This window comes from Neolamprologus brichardi, chromosome 15 (genome assembly GCF_056152115.1).
Source record: "Neolamprologus brichardi isolate AB-2024 chromosome 15, ASM5615211v1, whole genome shotgun sequence".
Lineage (NCBI taxonomy): Eukaryota > Metazoa > Chordata > Actinopteri > Cichliformes > Cichlidae > Neolamprologus > Neolamprologus brichardi.
Window position 1 is genome coordinate 22,784,312 of NC_142118.1, and position 23,135 is coordinate 22,807,446.

General features: G+C 41.7%; 1 protein-coding gene across 1 annotated transcript in view; it reads left to right on the top strand.

Annotated features, from left to right (window-relative positions):
* Positions 1-23,135, top strand: part of col12a1b (collagen, type XII, alpha 1b) — a 154,982-nt gene that overhangs the window by 78,589 nt on the left and 53,258 nt on the right. The window contains exons 37-48 of the mRNA XM_087852439.1: positions 1,233-1,362; positions 2,292-2,431; positions 3,271-3,400; positions 4,440-4,579; positions 4,702-4,831; positions 7,060-7,199; positions 8,715-8,844; positions 9,417-9,556; positions 9,968-10,097; positions 13,827-13,969; positions 20,313-20,442; positions 22,107-22,249. Of these exons, the coding sequence (XP_087708565.1) occupies positions 1,233-1,362; positions 2,292-2,431; positions 3,271-3,400; positions 4,440-4,579; positions 4,702-4,831; positions 7,060-7,199; positions 8,715-8,844; positions 9,417-9,556; positions 9,968-10,097; positions 13,827-13,969; positions 20,313-20,442; positions 22,107-22,249 (1,626 nt within the window). The remainder of the gene's footprint in view (positions 1-1,232; positions 1,363-2,291; positions 2,432-3,270; positions 3,401-4,439; positions 4,580-4,701; positions 4,832-7,059; positions 7,200-8,714; positions 8,845-9,416; positions 9,557-9,967; positions 10,098-13,826; positions 13,970-20,312; positions 20,443-22,106; positions 22,250-23,135) is intronic.

Here is a 23,135-nt window from a genome sequence, read left to right on the forward strand (position 1 = left end):
CCATATGCTAAAATTACCCCCCCAGTCCCATAATCCCACAGTACAGCCACATGCAGGAGAATGTTCCTTATCTGAAACAGGAGAGGAATTTCTCTTCCGGTATGGAAACCACGCCGGCCAGAAGAACAAGGAGGGGGCTCCTGTTGTAGACCTGTCTCCTCCTGACAGCGCGTCGCCGCACAGTCTCGCCCCACACCTGCACACAGCCTCCCTCGTAGCACCGTCAGATGCAGGCAGAGGGGCACCCCTGCCCTGTTGTGAATTGCGGCCATCGCCACCCACTGTTGCTGTTCCTGCCGTTGGGACTGGATTGCCGAACGACTCGTGGCCCCCCACAGTCAGGCAGCAGTTCCTTCAACACACGTGCGGGCTTACACGCGTTTCTTTCTCTCCTGCTCACCTTTCATGCATCGCTCCTCTTGTCTCTGCGCTCACTATCCCCTTTAACAGGCCAATCTGGTGGCTGATAGGCCACCTTGGGGAACGCCCCCACCTCACAGGTGCCTACAATTGTCTGTTTAGTCCACAGTGGATTAAAGGAATATGGTACAACAACATTAACACACATAATATAAATATGAGGATAAAACCACGCAATATAAATATCAGTAAACAAACATGCAATATAAATATCACAATAAAATCATGCAAATAAAATCAACACCATGTATCAATACACAGATTGATAAAACAAAAAACACAACTTTCCACTGCGTGACACACACAAAATGTCAAATAAACTGTAAATACTGGGAAGAAATATTTACCAGAGAAACAGGTGTTAAAGGTGTTATTTGTTTCTGCTGGTCTATGGTGGCCTTGAAAACAACAACAACAACAAGGAAACTAAAGCAACATTTCAGAAAATGCAATAAATAAAAAACTTGAGGAACGTACAAATATGTCTAGTGTTTAGATGTTTTTCAAACCACTCCTGAAAGCGGAATAAAAACTGGACCACTGTAGAAAAGGCCTTGTGATGATCCAGAGGTTGTTTCAGAAGATTCTTCTGCTTTAAAAACAATTCTTCTGTTTTCCTTTTTAAAACACAAGAAATATTTCAGCTTTTAAAAATTCCCATGTTAGGCTTTAAGGTAAGCCAATTTACTGTTTTCGTGAGACTCAGATGCTTTCTCAGGAAGACTTTTATTTGTGTTTTGACCTTGTTGAGGTCAAACATATGGTCTCTCTGGTATTTAGTTTCAGGATAAATCTGATGCATCTTTTCGTAGGAGACCGTGTCTGAGAGTACCACCACATTCATCATGAATAAACTGCTGCCGGACACCCGCTACACCGTCACCGTGGTCCCCGTCTACGCCGAGGGAGACGGACCAAGCCTGTCTGAGACTGGCAAGACAAGTGAGTATCGAGGCTTGAGGTCATGTGACACCCATAGTATGTTTAGAAATGTGCTCAGAAGGACATTAAAAAACACCCGAGCCTTAAAGAAACAATTAAACAGAGTCTGGCTGAACTGAAAGTTGACTGAGGAGGAAAACTGGCTCAGTTTTGGCTTACTGCTCTTTGCCACATTACATCAATAAGAAACATTTTTAGCAGATTACAATATTTTCAGAGGAACACATAGCCGACCTGAGCTATGTATTATCTTATAACATGTTAAATAGAGACCTGCTTCCAGTTGGGCATTCATCCTGGCCAAAACAAATTCAAAGACACAGAATATCTCATTTTTTTCCATTTTGCCTCCCTCACCTGGCGGGATGCCTCGTTTGTATTGGCCATGTGGGTGTTTGTCACAGTGAATAGCAATGAAAGCTTAAAAAAGCAGTAAAAAATGACGAAGCAAGGTACAAACCACTGGAAATAATGGGTTCAAAGAGCAGAGAGCCGGGCCAATGCTGATCCCGGCCTTCAAGCCAGTCCAGACTAGACATCACGTTAACGGAATATTTTCTGTCACTGACGGGAAAATCTGAAGGCAGTCTGCCATCTTCACAGGTTAGAACAGTGATGGTAGATCTACCATAGCGATCAGTGATTCACATGCAACATTTTTAAGGACAGTACTTGCGACATATCATTCGTAACATTAAACGTACTTTGTAGAGTCTTCCATCGAGTGTCGTTACTCCAGGGTCAGAGGTGCAGACTGAGGGCATACTGCAGGATTTTCTCTTTCAAACGTTTTTGCAGCTTCACAAAGTTCCCTATTTAAAGATTTAAAACTTATCACCAGAAACCACTTAACCGCTGACTACACTAAAGATATGTCACTCAGATCCAGGCACTGACTGACTTCCTGTTCTGGCTGTACTTCTGTTCAGAGCCACTGGGCTTTGTGAGGAACCTGCAGGTGACCGATCCCACCACCAGCACCTTGAACGTCCGCTGGCTGCCACCGGAGGGGAATGTGCGCGAGTACATTGTAATCTGGGTGCCCACAGCTGGAGGAGAGCAGGATGTGGTAAGGATGTGGAAGTTTCTTCTTACTTTAAAAATCCTTGTGGGCAAAAAGCCAGTGCAAAATTCTCCTGTGTGTGTAAAATTGGACCTCTGACGAATCAAAGTTAGAAGTCTCGTCTTTAAGGGGAGATCAAGTTGCCATGTGAGCAGATATTATTTTTCCCTTTTGGCTCTTACTGTGGCGTCGAGTCAGTGGCGTGAGGTCGTTTCCAAGGCAGTTACACACCAGAGCGTTCTTGTCTTGGGAAAAGTTGTAAGATCACGATATCAAAAGATGAAAACCACCAGATGAGGTTGTTGCCTTTTTTAAAAAAATGATGTTTTCTTGCAAATAATAGAAAACATTTGACAGAGAAATGAGATCTACTGAGTCAGGAGAAAGTTTGACTGTTTTATGTGAAGTTGTGGTGATATCTTGTTTAGTTTCATTACCCCAAAGGTTATGTCAGAAGATGTCGTAAAATAAGATGATTTTTTTTATTTCATTATCTCAGCGTGTTGACACAAAATTAGATTAAATGGACAAAGAAGAAGTAGAATTTTGAAAGTGCAGCATAGACCTGAAGGAGTGCATGCAAAGGAAGACTTGCTCTCATTTTTTCTGTCTGAAGCTCCATCCTGTCCCAGGACAGCCTTTAAAGTGGTAGCCCTGTGCAGAAATCCATCTTTATCTCAGAGTCTTAACTGTTCCTGATACTGAGTGAAGCTGCGTCCAAGAAAACATTAAACGGTGACATTGCTCATTCTGAGAATCTGTCTGCGGCTGCCAAAGCGCTCATTTGTTCTCCAGATCAAGGAGTTCATCCAGTTCAAAGTCGTTTCTTCCTCCCCCCAACTCAGGACTCGGTTCCTGGAACCGCCACCAGCACGGTGCTCAAGAACCTGGATCCAAACACAGAGTACACTGTCACCCTGGTGCCCGTCTACCCCGAGATGGAGGGAAAGCCCATGTCCGAAAATGGGAAGACAAGTGAGTCCTGCTGACTGATTTACAGCTAAAACTTGTGGTTTGAAGTAATTTTACTCAATTTTTTGTTTTATTTATAAGGAAAAATAATGAGCTGCTACATCTACATGGACCCAAGACCTAATGAAGATGTCTGATTACAGTTGGAAACTCTGAAATGTTAAAATATGAAGTGACGAGAGAAAAACAGAGACATAAATATAAAACTGAAGATTTCTGTCAGATGGTTTTTGTGGGAAAGCCAGCAGTTTACTTGAAATCATCCTAAATAATGAAAGTACTTCAGATGATTAACAAAGTTTCTTTAACATCCAAGGCTAAATGGAAACACTAAAATAATGGCAGCTTAGTCAGACTGTTAAACCCAAGTGGGCCTTTTCTTTTTGTGCCAGCGTTGAAGACTAAACCCGATATATCACACACATATATCACATACAAATCACAGACTTATATCAGATTTATCACCGACATAGCCTGTGTTAAATTCCACCATTAAAAAGCAGCAGTCATTGCATTTACATTGCCCTGATTTTCCCTTCATGGCAGCATTCACCTGAATTTAATGGAAGGGGAATGTTCAGAAACGACTAATGCTAAATCTTGAGCGCATGCACCCTCTTCAGGCTCGGACACTGTGGCCTGAAAGGCTGCTGTTAGGTTTCTGGGTCTTTGTAATGCTCTCAACGACAGCAGTGAACCTGGACATCAGAGTCAGGCAGTGATTTATGAATACCACCAGTGTCTAGAGATGCAAAAGGAGGCCACACTGAAGGTACAATCCAGCTAATTTAAATCAGACATAGCTGGAGTCCTAATGACCCTTTATAGAAATCACAGTTCTCAGAGTTAAACAGTGTTTTTCTTGCTCAGCATCTTTCCTGAATCAAGCATGAACTTGATTTGATGTTGGGAATAATCTAAAGACATTTCACGTTTAAATCTAAGAATATTTCATGAGTCCCTAGGGCTGGATGCAGGTAGGAAATATTCAGGGATATTTTATATACCATGTAAGCGCTAAGTGCCTTTTCCTCCTTCTCAGATCCTTTGGGTGGAGTAAAGAACTTGAAGGTGATCGACCCGACCATCAACACTTTGACAGTGCGCTGGGATCCAGCAGTGGGCAACGTCCGGACCTACAAGGTCTTCTACACGCCCCAACCAGGAGGAGAAGAACGCATGGTACAAAACAAACAAACTGTTTTATGGACCAATTTCAGGGTCTTATCTTGGTTCAGTTACCCAGTAAAAGTAACAGTAATCAGGTAATCTGCTAATGAAGGCTTTGGCACTTTGTTGAACAGGAGGAGGTGTCTGGTGGCACCACCACCACCATCCTGAGGAACCTGGACCCCGACACCGCGTACAAGGTGGCGGTTGTTCCAGTCTACCCAGACGTGGAGGGCATAAGGCAGGAGGAGAAGGGAAAGACAAGTGAGTGGATCACTCAGGGTTTTCACAAAGGGGAGCAGCATTTTTTAGATTCCTGGAGGCATGTGTGTGTTGCTCCATAAAGAGTCAGATGACCAAATCTTGTTTCAGACAGACAGACAGGACCAAAAAGGAACAGTGGGATTTTCTTAAACCACAGACTGTGTAAAAGATGGCATTACCTGGAGGTTTTAGTCCTGGCATTTTAAATCCTCAATGTTAGCAGTGTTTGCAGGCAGACCTGGAGGAAATGATGACCTCGAGGCTTCTGAACAGGACTTAACAACCAATGGGTGATGTCACTACATCCAATTTTTATAGACGTTTCAGGATTTCTGTCGTTTTAGACAGATGTGGGGAAATTCGATTGCAGAGGAAATCACATGACATTTCTTTGCACCAACATGGAACCACTACATCAACATAAAACACACTGACAGACGTTTATTGCACCGTAGGAAGGTTTTGGCCTGTCCACCTGGGCAACCGTTGATGGCATGAGCATCAAAAGGCAGGTTTTTTTTATTAGCCATTTCCACTTAGGCCCCGCCCTTTCTGAGTATTTCCCCAGCGATCCCACATGTTTTCATATTCACCATCCAGCGGCGGTTATGCAGTTATTAGTTTGGACTGCTTTGATAATCTGTCCCTGATGGTGCGTTCGAGAGCCCTCTCCAAAGAACGCGTGTTTTATTGCATCTATTAAATTGATTCTTTTCGTGCTATTGTTTGCAAGACTTATTTATTTACAGGATCTTTGTCTGTATTTGAACTTTATTTTTATTACAGCACAGCACATGACAGAAACACTCACAGACACAGAGGAGGTCATTTTTACAGAGACAGAAAAAAACAGAAAATGAATGAAAAGTAAAACAATATGCTACTGCTGCCCATCTCTCCATAAGTAACATCCCCACATCGCCTGTGTCGTGTCTTTGGACTGACACACTGGGTTTCCCATCATCATATATGAGTTTTTCCTCTGTTTTTGTGGGTTTACCACACTTTTCACTACACAGTAAGACCAAATGAATCACAGCCAGTGAAGACAGATGACAGTTTTGTCAAATATGCGATCACCACCTTCTGCCTTTCTCAGAAGTTTATTTTGTCTTCTGTTAAAGATCTTTTCTTCTGATATCAGTAGAGGTCGATGTTTTGATCACACATAAATGGTGTTGGCCTCACCGTGAGATTGAGGCTGTTTTTGCTCTTTTTGCTCTTTAAAAACAATAGAAAACTTGATTGATGCTTTCTAGCAGAAAGTCTTTACAGATAAGCTTGAGGTACTGCCTTCGATTTCTATCTGTCCTGCATTACCAGAACCATCTGACACTTACAGCCAGAGTCATGAAGAGTAAGCGGCGATCGTGGCTCAAGAGTTGGGAGTTCGCCTTGTAATCGGAAGGTTGCCGGTTCGAGCCCCGGCTTGGACAGTCTCGGTCGTTGTGTCCTTGGGCAAGACACTTCACCCATTGCCTACTGGTGGTGGTCAGAGGGCCCGGTGGCGCCAGTGTCTGTCAGCCTCGCCTCTGTCAGTGCGCCCCAGGGTGGCTGTGGCCATCACCAGTGTGTGAATGGGTGGATGACTGGATATGTAAAGCGCTTTGGGGTCCTTAGGGACTAGTAAAGCGCTATATAAATACAGACCATTTAAGCTGACTCATAGCACACACCACCAACTAAAAGTGCTTTTATTTAAGTGTTCTTTCCAATAATGTCCTTTTTTTAAACCATCATTTTTACCAGCTGTGTGGAAAACCTGCCAGCAATGTAAGGTTTGCAGTCAAATCATGAGAAAAACCACCTTAAAGGTCTGATGTTTTCAGCCAGACAGCGAGAAAATAGTCCCTGTTTATATGAACGCTTGTGGCTTGCAAATGAATGCCAGAAAGTTTAGGCAACTTCCCTGAGTCTGACACATCTGGACACTCCTGATGTGGCAAACGCATCCATCTGGAGCACCCTGCAGGATAAAACAAATGCTAAGGGTTATTTGCAGCAGTTATTTAAACTTTTTTTTTATTGGAGGAATTCTTTAATGTCTAAAAAACAGTTTAATAGGGTTTGTTTACGGAATACCAGAAAGTTTAGACAGGCACAGGAAGGAAAGAAGACTCCTCTGTGACTGACAGCCTCCCTGGCTTTGGAACATCTGGTCCGTCCTGATGAGGTGAACTCCACCCGCCCGCATCGTGTCAGGCTGTGATGTGTCCCATCTGTTTCAGAGCCTCTGGGCGGAGTGAAGAATCTCCAGGTGACCGACCCCACCGTCAACTCACTGAGGGTCCGCTGGGACCCGGCCGAGGGCGACGTCAGACAGTACCAGATCATCTACGTCCCCGCCGCTGGAGGACCGGAGAGCATGGTAAGCTTTTACTGATCTCATAATCCCATCAAAGAAGACAGGTCAGGTTTTCATAAATGTTAGCAGCTGTGGGTTTTTAAATTATTTCTGTTATGAATGTCAAACCTGCTATGATGAAAGATGAATCAAATTTGACTAAATTCAGCTGAGTTCAGACTTTTCTCGGGAGCACACGAGTGCATCAAAGCCTTATAGCATCTTCCTTTCATGACACAAAAAACACAATCAGAATTCTCACTGGGAGCACAAATTAAAACGCCACAGGATATTTTATGTGCCGCTAATCACTTAATTCTTCTATAGTTTTATAGCGTCTTTGTTTGCGAGTTGATGCCTAGAACATTAGCAGAGAATGAGAGACTGCGACGAGCTGACGTGAGCAAACAGAGTTCAAGTTAGTTTATCCAAACCCGTAAAACCATCGAAGTGCGTGTTTCTGTTTTTTTTTGTTTTTTTTTTACAGTATTAGAATAAATGATGCTAGTTTCATTCTCACGCTACGTGTGATTTCAAGAGTTCTGGGAAAATTTAAACAAATGAGTAAGTGGAGACAGAGAAGAGCTGATCATCAGGGAGCCTGTGCACTTCCTGTTAATCCAGCTGTGCTGACCTCTTCATCTCGGAGTGAGGTGGCCAGAGAGGATAAAAATAAATAAGAAACCTGACTATTAAAAATGTTCAAAGGCACCCATGTGAAGAAGAAGTGTCTAAAACCAGAAATGGAGACAATGACTGGCCCCAAATATCTGTTAGTGAGATGACCAGGAAGCTGAGTTACAGCTGAAACAGCCAAACACAGACAAGAGGAGAGGGCTTAATCCTTGCCTCGATTCAAAATCTGAGATGATGAAGTTATACTTCAGAATAACACAGATCGCTCCTTTGTTTTTGTGAGGGACTCCCTGCACCATTCAGAAGCAGTCAACCATGAGGAGACACTGAATGTCCTTTAGTTTCTAGTTTCACCGTCACAGAAATTCCAAACAGCAGCTGTCGTGAAATAGCTCATGGAAGTCTCAATGTGGAACTAAATCTATAAAATAAATAAATAAATAAATAACAACATGAAGATTGTTTAAAGAAAAACGTTTACCCCATGCAAAGAGATTTTTAGCTGGAGCAGCGCCGTATGGCCCCATTCATTCTGGATTTCATGAGCAGCCCTCATGAGAGTGGGGGTTCTTTTGTATTTAGAAATTTATGGCAGTAAATGATGGACATTGGTTGGAAAAAAAACCCCGAAGTAAAAACAGTATAATTTTGAGAATTGTGGTCCAAAGCACCTAAAAATATAAGTGCCTTGCTTGGAGCCACGGACTGCAAACTTTCCAAAGATGCCAACGTCTGTGGCTGGTTTGCGGGAAAAATCTCTTTTAAAAGCTGCTTCAGTCCCAGAAGTATTGGTTTAGTAAGTTTAGTAAGATCATTTTCTCACCCCCAGCCAGTGAGATAAATAAATCCCATTAAAGTCACCCGTCCATGGCTGATATTTGCTTATTAATTTTCCCTTCACAGACTCAGGTGTCTGGGATTACAACCAACACAGTGCTGAGAGAGCTGCGTCCAGATACTGAGTACAAAGTGACACTGGTTCCCATTTACCTCGACACGGAGGGAAAACGAGCATCGGAGAACGGAAAGACCAGTGAGTGCATCAAATTCTCTTTCTGGGATTCACGAGGCTGCGACTCAAAAATCCACAGACTTGATACAGGAGTTACTTTTTTCCACAAAACTACACTCACCAACTATATTTTGCAGTAGAAATTATGAATCTATCCATAAAAAGAGCCTCATGCTCATGACAGGATGCAAACCTTAAAGGTGCGCTGTAATGTAAGCTGGCTGCACACCTTTTTGGGAGGTGGATAAAGATGAAAGAAAGAAAGTAGTTCCTTTATAAAACCTTTCACAGATAGGTTTTAGATTTTTTTTTAAATAACTGGATAATGATTTCTGAAAAAAAGTTTTTTTTGGGTGTTTTGAAGACCAGAAGTTTAGTTTAGAGAAGGCAAACATCCCAAACCAAAACTACTCTGTAAGAGTAGATATACTGGCCAGAGGAGAACACTTAGCTTTAATATATCAAGAACCAACATGACAGTTGCAGGAGGTTTAGCTAAAGAGGTATATGAAACTCAGCAGATGTTGCTTCTCTGTGACATTTGACACTCGAGGAAACTGGTCTGAAATGTAACCATCATGTTGTGCTCACAGAGGCTCTGGGCGGAGTGAAGAACCTCCAGGTCAGTGATCCCACCACCAGCTCCCTGAAGGTGCGCTGGGAACCGGCGGAGGGCAACGTCCGGCAGTACCGCATCTTCTACGTGCCCGCGTCCGGAGGGGCCGAGGACATGGTTAGAGATCACACTGACTTCCTGTCCTGTCATGTGTCACAAAGGAAAACTGGGCATTAGCTCAGACAGGCAAAGCAGATTCACATCAGCTCATCAGATACCTTTTTCTGCATATCAGGAATTGTTTAATCTGCTTTAATTTGCCCAAAGTTGCTGCACATATCTGCAAGCTGCCTTGCAGCCCACCTACACTTCGGCATTTGCTTTTAATGCTGTTTCTGATTCAACCAGTGTCATGTTTGTCATGTCACTCTGCATGTTCTGTACAAGGGGTCCAGCTAGTTTTTCACCAAAGTCTAATTTTCCTGTTTCTGTGGATGATTACTGCAGAATCAGTGCCAGACTGATCCTCCTCAGATCCGCCACTTCTGCTTTCTTTTGACTGACAGCTGTGTTTCTGTGTACGAACAGGAGCAGGTGTCCGGCGGCACAACCAACACCATCCTAAGGAACCTGCTATCAGACACTCCCTACACTGTGACCGTGGTCCCAGTTTACCCTGAAGGAGAAGGTCTCCGGCAGTCAGACAAGGGAAAGACACGTAAGTCGTTAGAACGCCCTGCCTGTGATCAGGTTTTTGAATTATCTGCAGTAAACATCACAAACTACTAAGAAACAGAACAGATGTCATTCAAAGTGGCAGTGCTGCAGCTCCAGATGTTGCCGTTTGACAGACATGTCAGTCAGAGCAGGCTTTAGGACTTTTTGGGGCGGCCTGGAAGAGACGAGAGAAAATATAAATGTTCCAGAATGATTTTAAACAGGTGCTGCTGCACATTTTTGTAACTAAATACTAATAATTATGAGGCTGTAAATGAGCACAGTAGGGGCACTTTATAACTGCTGTCGGTATCTTAATGGTCTGGATGAAGAAACACTCTTCCTTGAAGAGGAAAAAAAGTTGCTTAAAAAATGTCAGCATCAGCGAATGTTGGTTTTTAAACTGATCGCGGAAAACTGATCTGAGCCGCAGGTCAGAAGCCAATGAGTCGAGCTTTGAAGGTGTAACTTTGACCTGTTGGGATTCTGCACAAGCGATGAAGTCTGAGCTTCGCTTGAGCAAGACTGAATCCATCACCAGCAGCAAACAAAGGCCAGAGGTCGTGGTTTTAATGGAGAGTTGTCAGTAAACCTTAAGTAGAAACAGAACATTCATGCCTTTGCTGAGATAAATAAAGGATAATATCATCATCTTATTATGTCTCCACTCTAATGCAACCAAGACACAGGTTTAGTGTGTTTGCTGGCCTGCAGTGCACATGAACCCCCTCAACTCTGCACACAAATTACAGCTTCTTTTTAAAGTTTGACACCAGATACATTATTTTACTTTATAGAGAAACCCTATCTTCTAGGTAAACCTTTGTGGAAAAGGTACTGCAATCTGCAGAATTTGCCAGAACCTTTAAATCCCCCCCCCCCCCCCCCCCCACACACACACACACACACACACCTCTGGAGGATTGGATGGAACATAAGAGAAGCTGAAGAAAGTGATTGATAGCAATGAAGAAAACAACTCTAAAACTACCGTTTGAAGAATCTGTCCTCCCAGACTCAGTCCTCCAAGCATTTGCAGAACTGCTGGTTTGTCTGCATCTCTGTGGTTTGATGTCCTGTTGGGTTCCTTGGGTTTGTTTCTGCCCACACGGCATGCCACGCTCTGTCAGCAGAAATGCATCCTGGGGTTTTGACATGTGATGCCACTGGAGTGAGGCATGGAAACAATTCCACAGACGAGTCCAGCAGCCAAACTGGAACTGAATATTTTCTGTCCTGTCAGGATAGTTTTGTGGGGGGGGAGGGTTTGCACAACCCTTGTCTCATTTTTGGTGTACATGGTGTTTTATTCGCCGTTTCATTGCTTAGAAATGGTGTCGTGTTGAAATCTTGGAATTTTTTTTCCCTTACCATCCCTCCGCGGTTGGGTTATTATGGTTAGCTGTCACACACACATACTGGTTGTGGCAGGCAGAAGTTGGTGACTCAGGTTCAGGTAGGCGACGCTCCTTTTGTTTCACGGGTTGAATTCCCAGAAACCGATCCACAAATACCCGGTTGGACTTTTTTTGTTTGTTAAAGCTGAAATATGAGACAGCAAGGACTAAAAATGTGACAGTTTGTAAGGGTTGTTTAAGTCCTCCGATCATTTACAAGCACTTTATACAGACATGCTGGCTGCTGCAATAAGCGAACCAGTAGCATCTGCGTGCTGGAACATGACACCACCTCTCTATCACAGCAGCAGCAGTGACACATCGGACCTCAGAGTGAGTCACTATCAGAGAATATGAGCCCGAGGGTGACATTAATGAAGTTTTATTACCAGTCTTGGCCCAGTTTTACTGTTTTGCTCCCTGGAGAAATTTGTCACATTTGGTCTGGACAGAAACAGCAAATTAAATGTTACAGATTACATAATCTCTCTGAAGGACAGAGTAATTTTGTCCCTGGATGACAGACTTTACAGAAAACAATGACTGTGAAGGTTTCACTCTGGAGGTTTTTACCTTATCGAGGAGGAGGCATCTAGTTTTCCTTTTACTGGCTAGAGCTCAAGATACCGGGGGATACACACATCTGGTTTGGTTTAAAAGAGGCTTTTGCATAAACCCAAATCTGTGCTACTTCTCTCTCTACACAGACATTGTAAACTGACTGTCCTGCAGATTTGTGCTGCACTCAGCATTTCATTTCAATCCCGTAGTTTCACAATGATATTAATTCTTGGATTACAGATTCTTTCTTCATAAAATACATTTTTTGTTGTATTGAACCAGTTTTACCAACAAAGTAAATCACATTCTAAAAATAAACACAAATTAAAACACGATTAACAGAATTTAGAAATGATTCAAATAACTTAAACAATGCAATTGTTATTATCTTGTTTGATTATGTAAAGGCTACGCTTCGGAACATTTCACCACATAAGTTGTAGTCTTACAGCCCTTTGTGACATGTTTATTTTAGTTTAGTTAGAACACCACAGTCACACAATAACACAAACAGACTAACCGCTAAAGTTAGCCATAAACCAGCAGGTCTGAAAGCCCAATGAAGGGTTTCAGTTTCTAGTCGGAAAACACTTGAAACGTAACTTTGACTTCAACTGATCATTTTTCAGTTTGCTAATCCTAAAGTTGGTTGGAGACCACAGCCCAACCAAAATTATTGTGATTGTGTCCAATGAACTATGAGCTCGTTGCCTTTGAAGCGGTTGCTTCAAAGGCAGGCACCAGGTCTTCAACCACTTTGTTCAACCACTTCAACCTCATCGGTTCAGTTCAGCTTTATTTATATAGCACTAAATCACAACAACAGTCACCTAAGAGTGCTTTACATTGTAAGGTAAACACCCTGCAATAATAGAGAGAAAGCCCAACAATCAGATGACTGCCTATGAGGCAACAGTGGGAAGAAAAAACCTCTGTCAGAAACAGACTCATGGAGGAGTGGACATCTGCATCGGGCATCAGTGTGCTATCAGTTTGCAGTTAAACGGAATCAAGTTGGCCATTACATGCAGCCTGTTTTTGATAAATATGGAGGAAATTACAAATCTGTTGCTGTTTACATACACAGAAATTCACAAAAACAAAAATCCAGATTAACTACTTACATTTAAATAAAGGCATAAAGTACATTTCTGCACAGCGTAGTGTGATTTTCCCCTTCACACCTACCTACAACAGAAAAAGGCAGTATTGAGGGGGCTCGGACTAGAGCTTTCTGCTTATTAGTTTCAGTTTGCAAAATAAGAGTAAAAAGTTCCAACTGGGTTTTAAAGCCACTTGAGACAATGGAAAAGGAAAGATGCTAACGTACCTGGGACATTAAAAAAAAAAAAAAAAAAAACTACAAGAAACATAAAGATGAAACTCAGAGACCAAAGCCCAAACTATAACATCTGCCTGTTGAAAAGAAGTCAATATAGATGAGTATGTTTCATTTGCACTTCTAACAGAATACAATAATTTGAAGTTTACTGCATTTCTGAGCTGCTTGAAGAATGTTTTGAAAAAGTTTATTGCTTTTTAACTCTAAACTTAAACCAAGGATCCAATCCTCCCTGTTCTGTTCCGCTCTTCACTTACTGACACTCACATTTAAAGGAATGTAATCTCTTCTAAATCCATTAGTTGTCCCGTCAGTTTTAGGCAATAAAGTAAGATGTACTTGGAACAAACCTTTAGTTTTGATGTTGTGTTGCTAAGTGAGGAAAACTAACACCTCTCCCTCGTTCTCTTCACCTCTCTCCCGTTTGCAGTTCCACGCATGCCACCCAGGAATATCAAGGTGTACAATCCCACCCCCAATACCCTAAATGTGCGCTGGGAGCCAGCCACGGGCCAGGTTCAGCAGTACCGGGTGGCTTACGCCCCCCTAACCGGTGCAAGCCCATCTGAGTCGGTGAGTAGCTTTCTGCAGTTAAAACACAAACTGTCATTAGAAGCATTCTCCTTGAGGGGAGGAAAATCTCTGTCTGGTCATGAGAAGTGAAGAATGTGAAGACACAAAAATAACAACCTCTTGTGTGATTTAACAGTCATAAAAGAGTGAGGTTGGATAATATTTTTTCCCAGTTTAAGTCATCACATTCCAAAAGCTGCAGGTCAGCTCTTGTTAGATATGATGTGCCTCCAGGAAATTCCTGAGATAAGTGGAATTACACTGAAAAAATAAATGAATGATCTTATCCTGGGTTTTTTTGTTTGTTTTTAGATAAAGGAGAGATTATGGCTGATAATCATTATCTTCCATATCAACTAATCGGTCAGCTATTTTTCTTTTTAATCAATAGTTTATAAAATTACAAGAAGTATCAGGATTACCCAGAATTCAACACATCTCTACAGATCATGTTTTTTTTCCAAAAAGTAGTCCAAAACCAAAATTTAAGGGAATGTAATACATAAAAGATAATTAACCTTTATAAATCCAGCGTATATTTATACTTTAGCAGAGGTATGCACACGACACAGTCACAAAAAGACTTGGCTTTACCAACGTGGGTTTGCACTTTCTCTTGCTCTTTCTCTTGATATATAAGTAAATATAAAGTAATAATCCAATCATTTTGTGTTTTGCATTTTCCATCAATGGAAAATCAGCTATATTCTCGAGATTTTTGTCTTTAATTCAGATTTCTGAACATGCTGTTTTATTCGATAGCTTGTTTAGGACACCAAACCCAAAGTCTCTGACTTCACTTTGGCTTTCTTCTTCTGGAAAATGCCATTCTTGACATTTGACTTGCTGATCTTACTTGGGCTGGCATATCTTTGTGTTAGATGTCAACTAAGGACTTGGGAATTCTTGATCCGACTTTTGTATTATTGTATTTTTGCTGTTCTTATGTAACGGAGCGAAGGTGATGTTTTTCAGTGTTCGTTTAAAGGAGGGGCAACCTTCCTCCAAAACGGACAGAGCAGTGGAGCCGCCAAGGGAAAGCACACGAATTTAAAACTGTAAAATTAAAATATAATTTATTATATTTAAATAGTTAAAAATGTAAAATGGATTAAAACAACCCTGGCCAGGGAACAACACAATAAAAATCAATAAAACACAACATTAAAAGTCCAGTGGCGTCCGCCACGATATAAGAGTCACTAAAGGTTAAAAATCCAGCGGAGCGGTGCAGGAGGGGAACCCGGCGGCGTCCTCGCCTTCCTCTCCACGTTCTGTGCCCGGTGTGCTAAAGGAGGGAGGCAGCGGCAGTTACTACTCTTTTAGGCAGCTTTGAATCATTAAAAGGGGAAAGTCAAGAGACTTACCCCGGGTGGGCAGAGCTCTCAACTCCGCCCGCCGCTTCTTTGTAACTGCCACTCGGCACCGGCCCGTCTCGTCGCCTCCAATTCTCTGCAGACGCGTACTCTGGCCTCCTGTTGCTGCAGCAATCGGACCGCTCGCTCTGCGTCTCTGGTTGCCGGTGTTGTGCCAAAGTAGGTATCCCCGACAGAATTTGTTTCCCCTGTGCTGGGAGCACCAAGAAGTACTGATGTTTTCATTTTGTGAAAAAGTGAAAAATTAGTATTGTTACATTACCATTCAGTTTGAGGGTTACAACAGAAAATTATATATTTATTGCTCACGGGTATCAGATGGGATTATTTTTAACAAACCATTAACGTTTTGGCTGATAACTATTTTTATTCTCCTATAACTTTACTATATAAAGAGCTAAATCCTCCAAAGTTTCAGGAGTAATGCGTCATAATAAGAAGTGTTTGTGAACGAAAAATCAGCAATGTGGGATACTGTCTGTCCGTGATTTACACAGGGGGGACAAATTGTGGCAGGATCAGCCTGATATTATTTGTATCCCACTATAACTTTGTTGTATAAAGAGCTAACATCTCAAAAATGTCAGGAGTAGTTAGTCATTATAAGAAGTGTTTGTAAACTAAAAATCAACAATGTGGGATACTATTTGTCCGTGATTTGGACAGTCCAGCGTGTGCTCCCGACGCAGGGGAAACAAATTCTGTCGGGGATACCTACTTTGGCACAACACTGGCGCTGTATCCTCCTCTGTGCTTGACACCAAGCTCCACCAGCCCTCCGGGCTTGCAGGCGGCGCTGCCGCCTGACACCACTCACTCCTGCCCGTCTCTCACGTCTCTTTCTCAAGCCTCTTCCTCAAGCCTGTTTTTGTGTGGTCTGCCAGGCCCTCTTATTGGCCTCTGGGACCTCCCAGGTGTGATCAGGTTTGTAATCAGGTAGGGGCGGAGTCTTTCCAGGACAAGTCACCAAATAAATACCATAAAAACATGCAGTAAAACTCATAAAAATAAACCAATGTACAATATTAAAATATTAAAACAGGTAAAACGCGGCAAAACATGCATAGTAAAATACCCTAGAAACTTGTCCCTTTCCACCCCGTGACACTTACTCGACTTTCTTTGTTTGCACACCTGCAGTGTTTAGTCAAACTCGATTAGTTTTCCCCCTTGGTGTGGTTCATTTGTGCAGATATGAACACGGTAATCACACTTGGGTGTGGTCCAAAACAACCAAGACCACAACCTCCAAAGGGTCTTAGCGCAGGTCCAAATGAACTCCAGAGCTGTAAGTTTATGGTTTCAACGTGACCTGAATCCAAACAAACTACCAGGTGTACGTTCCACGTTTGAGCTAAAAAACTTCCAGTAGATACATATGCTTTTTCTTCTGAATGTGGCGAGGTAAATATAGATGCGCGGAGGTCTGTACAGCTAGCAATTAGTCAAGAAATAAAACGTAAATTCTCCACTAGTGCACAACACAGCACCTTCTTCCTGTATTTGCTTTTGTTGCTCCTGCCCAGACACATCTGGCCACTTGTTGTTTTTGACTCAGGGATTTTTCTTCAGAAAGTCTTTTGACCTAAGAGTCTTGACTTGGCTATAAAGGCTGGTTCTTGACCTTGTTGTTATTTTTAGCTTGGTACTCAATGTTATTTATTTAGGACATGAATGGAAATCCCTAAACAAGACTTAACTTCTGCTTGTACAAACAAATGTCTTTCACATCACATCACCATACATCTGGCTTTTCTCTAAACTGGACACTATTCCTGTATATTGGATGTGAACTTAATAACCAAACTTATTGTATTTGTTTGTTGTAATTTTGGTAGTTAAGTCATTTTTATCTGTGTCCTCTACATCTGATTTTAAAAAAAAAAAGTGAAATCAAAGCGGGAGTGTTGCTTTCATTGGGCCGGTCTGTTTCATGGAAACAACAAGTGGTCTCTTTCGCTCGTTCCTATTTGTTTCACCAAGTGGTGATGTTGCGCAGATGTCTGCACAGCAGTAATTATGGTAATGCTCTTAAATATGGAAATCATGACTTGTCGGCTTTTCATACGTCTCCATCAGCACTGATTTAATGCACCAGTGCAAATGTCTGGGTCTCAGGGAGAGAAAAAAAGAAGCTTAATTTCCCCACAAAAAGTTTGAACTCTGTGGCTGAAGTTTGGAAACACTGCATGCCGGACACATCTGTGACTGACGTCACCAACAGCTCCTACGGTCAGAGGTCCTGGGGGCCTTAAGGCTGTAATCTAACAAGGCTGTTTTGATGATTAGAATCAGCTTTGAAGATGCTGTGAAGTTAGTGTTGTATAGTTTATTATTCCCTGTGGTCTCTGTTTCCTTCTATTTTCGCTGTTGTTGTACTTTCATTTAATTAACTTTGATTTTGTTTTGGTCTGAGAGGAAGTTGGTTTGGCCACAGAAAGAAGACACAAAGATGAGTTCAGAAGTACAAAGATTTACAACTCTTGGTGACTAATTCAGTCTAAATTATCGAATTTTACATCACAGATTTGTTATTTCACGCGCTGAAGCTCCTCTGAGTATGTTATCAGTATTATTATTAGAACTGAGAAGCAGAGCTCTTTAACAGTACATTTTATTCTGGTTAAACATCAGTGGTTTGCATTAAACAAGTGCTCTATAGAAGGAAAAAAATAAGATCAAATCTATGTGGATGCTTTAATGTTATTTCCAGATGTGATTTTTATGTCCTCCAAGCACAAATCTAAAGCTGTGGTCAAAACTTCAGTGCTATGCCTGCAGTTTGTTCACATTGAAGAATATCAGTAAGGTCCAGCACTGATGTTAGGTGATAACAGAAGGTTTGAAGGTGCTGGATGACAGCAGCCACCTACACCTGACTGGGAATTAACTGGAAGCACATGTTTGTTTAAAATATCGGTATGTGCTGTAGCACTATTAATCTAAGAAACACGTCTATTTACCTTTAGGGATCCCAATATGCGAACCCATTGGCTAGTTTGCTGACTTGGTCTTTGGCGAACTGGTTGTTTAGAGCTCCCTGTTTAGCCAGCAAGTATCCAAACCAAGATTTCAGTTTCTGTCTGCTGGTCATCATTTAAAAATGCTAATAAATCATCCATCCATTTGGTAAGCACTCATCCATGTAGCTAGAGTCTGTCCTGGCTGTCTTTGAGTACATTCTGGACAGATCACCAGTCCATTACAGGACTAGCTAATAAAACCTGACAAAGTGGAATCAGATGATGTTCATGCTTCTGAATTGCATCCCTGCAAATCCCATCCCTCCAGACAGAATGTTTAGCTTCATGCTACCAAAGCTTGCACATACAGGTTAATCAGTACATCAAAATTGGAAACCAAAAAGCTTTTGGTACCAAAAATCGTGTTCCTTGACTACAGATTCTGCATATTCATATGAATAAATCTGTTTGTAGAAATTAATGGGATCACAACTGCCTATGAAAGTGCACTAGATGCCTTCCTTAGACATCCTCTAGGACAGGGGTAGGGAACTCCAGGCCTCGAGAGCCGGTGTCCTGCAGGTTTTAGATGTGTCCTTGATCCAACACAGCTGATTTAAATGGCTAAATTAGCTCCTCAACATGTCTTGAAGTTCTCCAGAGGCCTGGTGATGAACTATTCATTTGATTCAGGTGTGGTGACCCAGGGTGAGATCTGACATCTGCAGGACCACGGCTCTCGAGGACTAACGTTCCCTACCCCTGCTCTAGGATGTTATTGGTCATCACTTTGTAGCTGATGATTGGGAGATAACCCTGTACTGTAATTATCTCCCTCATCATATTTTATAAATGGTATAATTCACTCCCACTGGCAATATCTACAGTTGCTTACATGAAAGTTGAGATACGTTTTTATTTGGGATCTTTTTTTTTGCCTGCCATCCTGTTCCCCCTGTCATCTCTATAAGGAGCTCAGTTTCAGTGACATGTTATGATCTCTGGATCAATAATAATCTCTGCCTCTATAAAAGTAAAATAATTTAAAGCTGGATTAACAACCTTAGCATTGTGAAAGAACATTTAAAAGTTTTTGTTATTAGGTTTTAGCAGTTATATACATACATCAGAATTCAAGCATCAGTAATGACATCCTGGGAAACTTCTTTTCATGGGCTTCGTCTTGAATTACTTACAAATCTATAAATGCCGTATCACTGGCTTGTTCAGTTTTCCTCTACTTCTTAAAACAATGAATGTGTCCCATTCAAAAGACCATCAGTTACCCAGAACAACTGCATACTTCGGCCTCATCATTCAGGTTTACTTCAGCCAATGAAGTGCATCCCAGCCCTCGAGAGCAGTACTGCTTTCAGGAAATGACTATAATGTTTTAAAAGGACCGTGTCCAATCCATTGTCCTCACTTTAGAGTTTACTGGTGGGCTTTAACCCCAGGCTAACAGTTGTGCATGTGTAGGTGTGTATGTGTGCTTCCAGTTGTGGGATCTTAGCCACTACATCATCGCTGTGAAACCTATTTCATGGTCCAACATGCCAAAACCTTTCGGCCCAAAACATTTGCTGCAACCAAACCAGTCCCAAGATGAGGGGGAACTCGAGTCCAAGCAGAAGATATATTTCCCATGATGTAACGGCAGAGACTTTTATGGCCCACAAACCAGCTAAAGAGCTGAGCATAGATGATGTGATAATCCCAGTGACAAGTGACAGTCTGCAGTCACTCGTGTTGTTAGAACACGTCTCCCACTGACCGATGGTTTGTTTAGCATTTCACCTTCCAAGCCTTTGTTAGTGTTTGAGGAACCTTTTGGCAGAAGAAACCTTGCCGAACACTGGATGCAAGATGAGCACTGAGGTCATTATGTATATTACTCCTGCCAGATCTGTATGTAATGCGTGAAGAGGCTCATTTGAATAGGCAGACACTCGTTGATGATTATATCAATATATATTTTGACTCCCACGCTTCTTCTCCAAAAAGGTTCTGGTTTCAGGAAGTATTAACAACGCCTTCCTGGACAACTTGATACCGGATACTCCCTACTCCGTCACTGTCACCGCTCTGTACGCCGACGGCGAGGGATCAGCGGTGAAGGACAATGGCAAAACATGTAAGCACAATGACAATGTCACATTCTGATGCTGTGTAGAATCACATGACTTACTCGCAATAGTTTACATCTGTAGCATGCAGTGATGCAAAACACAATAAGTACAAGCAGATTTAAATTTCGGGTTGCTGACTGCACTCCTCTTAGCAAATATTGGATCATATCATTGGTGATGATCGTAAAACTCCGACTATAATGAACAAATGAGCCTTGTATGGAAAATTAATTATTTAATATCCTTTATACAAAACCCAAAATGTAAATAAAGACAGAATGTGATAATTTTTTTAAATCTCGTAAGCCCGTATTTTAACCATAATAGAAAACATATCAGATGCTTAAATTGAGATATTTTACAATTTCATAAAAATCTTTAGCTCATTTAGAACTTTTATGGCAGCAATACATCTGAAAAAAGTTGGGAAAGGCTGGAAAAGCAGGTGGTACTAAGAAGAAACAGCTGCGTGAACATTTTATAGCTTTTTGGATTACCTGGAAACAAGTCAGTGATATGACTGGCACCTTAGAGATGCAGAGTAAAGATGGACAAAGTTTAATATGCAAAACTTTAAATTTAGTTTTTCTAATTTTAGTAGTCATGCAACTGGGATATTCTATGCATTCAGGTTTATTAGTCTCCTTCGTCTTTTAGATATTAAAAGCAAACCATGGCATTTGGAGGGAAACAGACAACTTTACAGAAGCTATGTTAGCATTAGCCAGCTAACATAGGTACACCCTCACTACCTCCATAGAATAATAGAGGATAAGAAGTCAAATGCTGATATTTAAGTGCACTTGAATAATTGATCATCAGCAAGTGTGAGCACCTCTATAAAAGCTGAAGTTTGGCAGGTCTGGAGCATTCAGGTGTGTTAACTCAATGCCACAGTCCTATCAGGGGTGGATGTCCCAGCAAATTCACCCCAGTCTGTCGGGCCATCTGTCCCACAGCTAATGCTCGACCCAAACTGCACAATGACCACAAGCATGGAAACAAATGACTGAAAAAAGAAAAGAAATGGCCCAGGTAGAGTCTAGACCTCAACCTGATCAAAGTGCTATGGTGGGACCTTAAAGAAAGATGTGCATAAACAAATGCTCACAAAAGTCAATGAAGTGAATCAATGCTGTAAAGAAAAGAGGGCCAGAAGTCCTCAACAATGTTAATGGGTCCAGTTCGTGTGGAAGGGCCTGTACTGATAAATTATATTTTACATTATTGCTGTAAAAAAAACTACTGAACCATGAGGCATACTCAGTTTTTCACAGGTCTGTTATTGTGTTGATTCTCGAGTTTAGTTAAAATGTTTTTTCTTCCCTTGGTCATTTTATTTATTCCTTTCTTTATTCTGAAAAAATAGAAAAAAGTGGGCTTTCAGGGAGGGGGCCCTTAAAGATAAATAATCTAGTATAACTAAATGCCTTCGTGGGCACCATTATATGTAAATGAGGATTCAACTCTGGGTGCAGTAAAGTAAAACTTCAGAACTAGAAATGGGCATAGAGATTAAGTGAGTATATATATATATATAGTGTAGTTATAGTAGGATTTAAAGCATTATAGAAATCAAATAATCTTTTACTCATGAATTAGAAAAATATATTTCTATTTATACATTAAAAGAAATTCTCCTACACTGCTTCTGTTTGATATGGTGCAGTACCCCGTGCTGGTCCCAGGAACATGCGTGTGTTTGACGCCACCACAAGCAGCCTGACCATTGGCTGGGATCACGCTGAAGGGCCCGTAAGACAGTACAAGATCACCTATGCACCCATGACTGGAGACCCCATCACAGAGTCTGTAAGTGAAACTTCAAGCTCATTGACGTTCACAATACCAAATGATCTCAGATAACATCAACATGTTACTGGTAACAGTGCTAAAGTAGAGCAGTCGTCCCAGAGAAGGAGCCAGTCAGTAAATGTAAAATCAGGCATTAGTGATGGCCACATTTCCAAAATGGTTTAGTGGCCTGCTTGGGGGTAAATATACTTTCCTTCGCACTCTGATTACCTGCCTGTATTGTCTGAAGGAAAGCTGGTCTTACCCTTGCAGAAACTAAACTACGCACACTGATGATAACATTTTTAAAAACTACCTCAGAGGCTGAGACATTTTGGTGAAGTCATTTTGGAGGAAATGCATCAAACCCACTAACCTCAAGTGTATTTCTTACTCTCTGTTTAACCCATAAAGAGGGATTAATCTCAGGTGGTGATGTGTTTTGTTTTGGATAAACTGGCCGCAAACCCTCGCCATTCACAGCTCGCTGTGACGTCCCCCTCAGACTATGCGGTGAAGTCACATCTCAGGATTCCCTTGTCTCATTCAGGATATAAATCACAGATTAGAGAGACTAATTACAGGCTCAGTTAAACAAACTGTATAATTTGGGGCATAATAGCGTTATTAATAGTTCTGAATAATAAGTTGGAACGATGGTGGAGAGCGGAGACGGCCCAGCTGTGCTTCCCTTCTGCTCGTTAGTCTAACACTTGCTCAGAGTGAGTCAGCTAACTGCAGCAGAGGGACGCCGATGAAAGGAGTTCTCCAGACTGGGACTGACCAAAGAGCTCACGACTATTATTTATACTGATGCAAAGTGATCAATTTAGCATCTGTAAATAATGTGGAAGGTTCGTGTTCCACCGAGAAGCAATTTTCTGCCTCACAAGGCTGAAGAAGT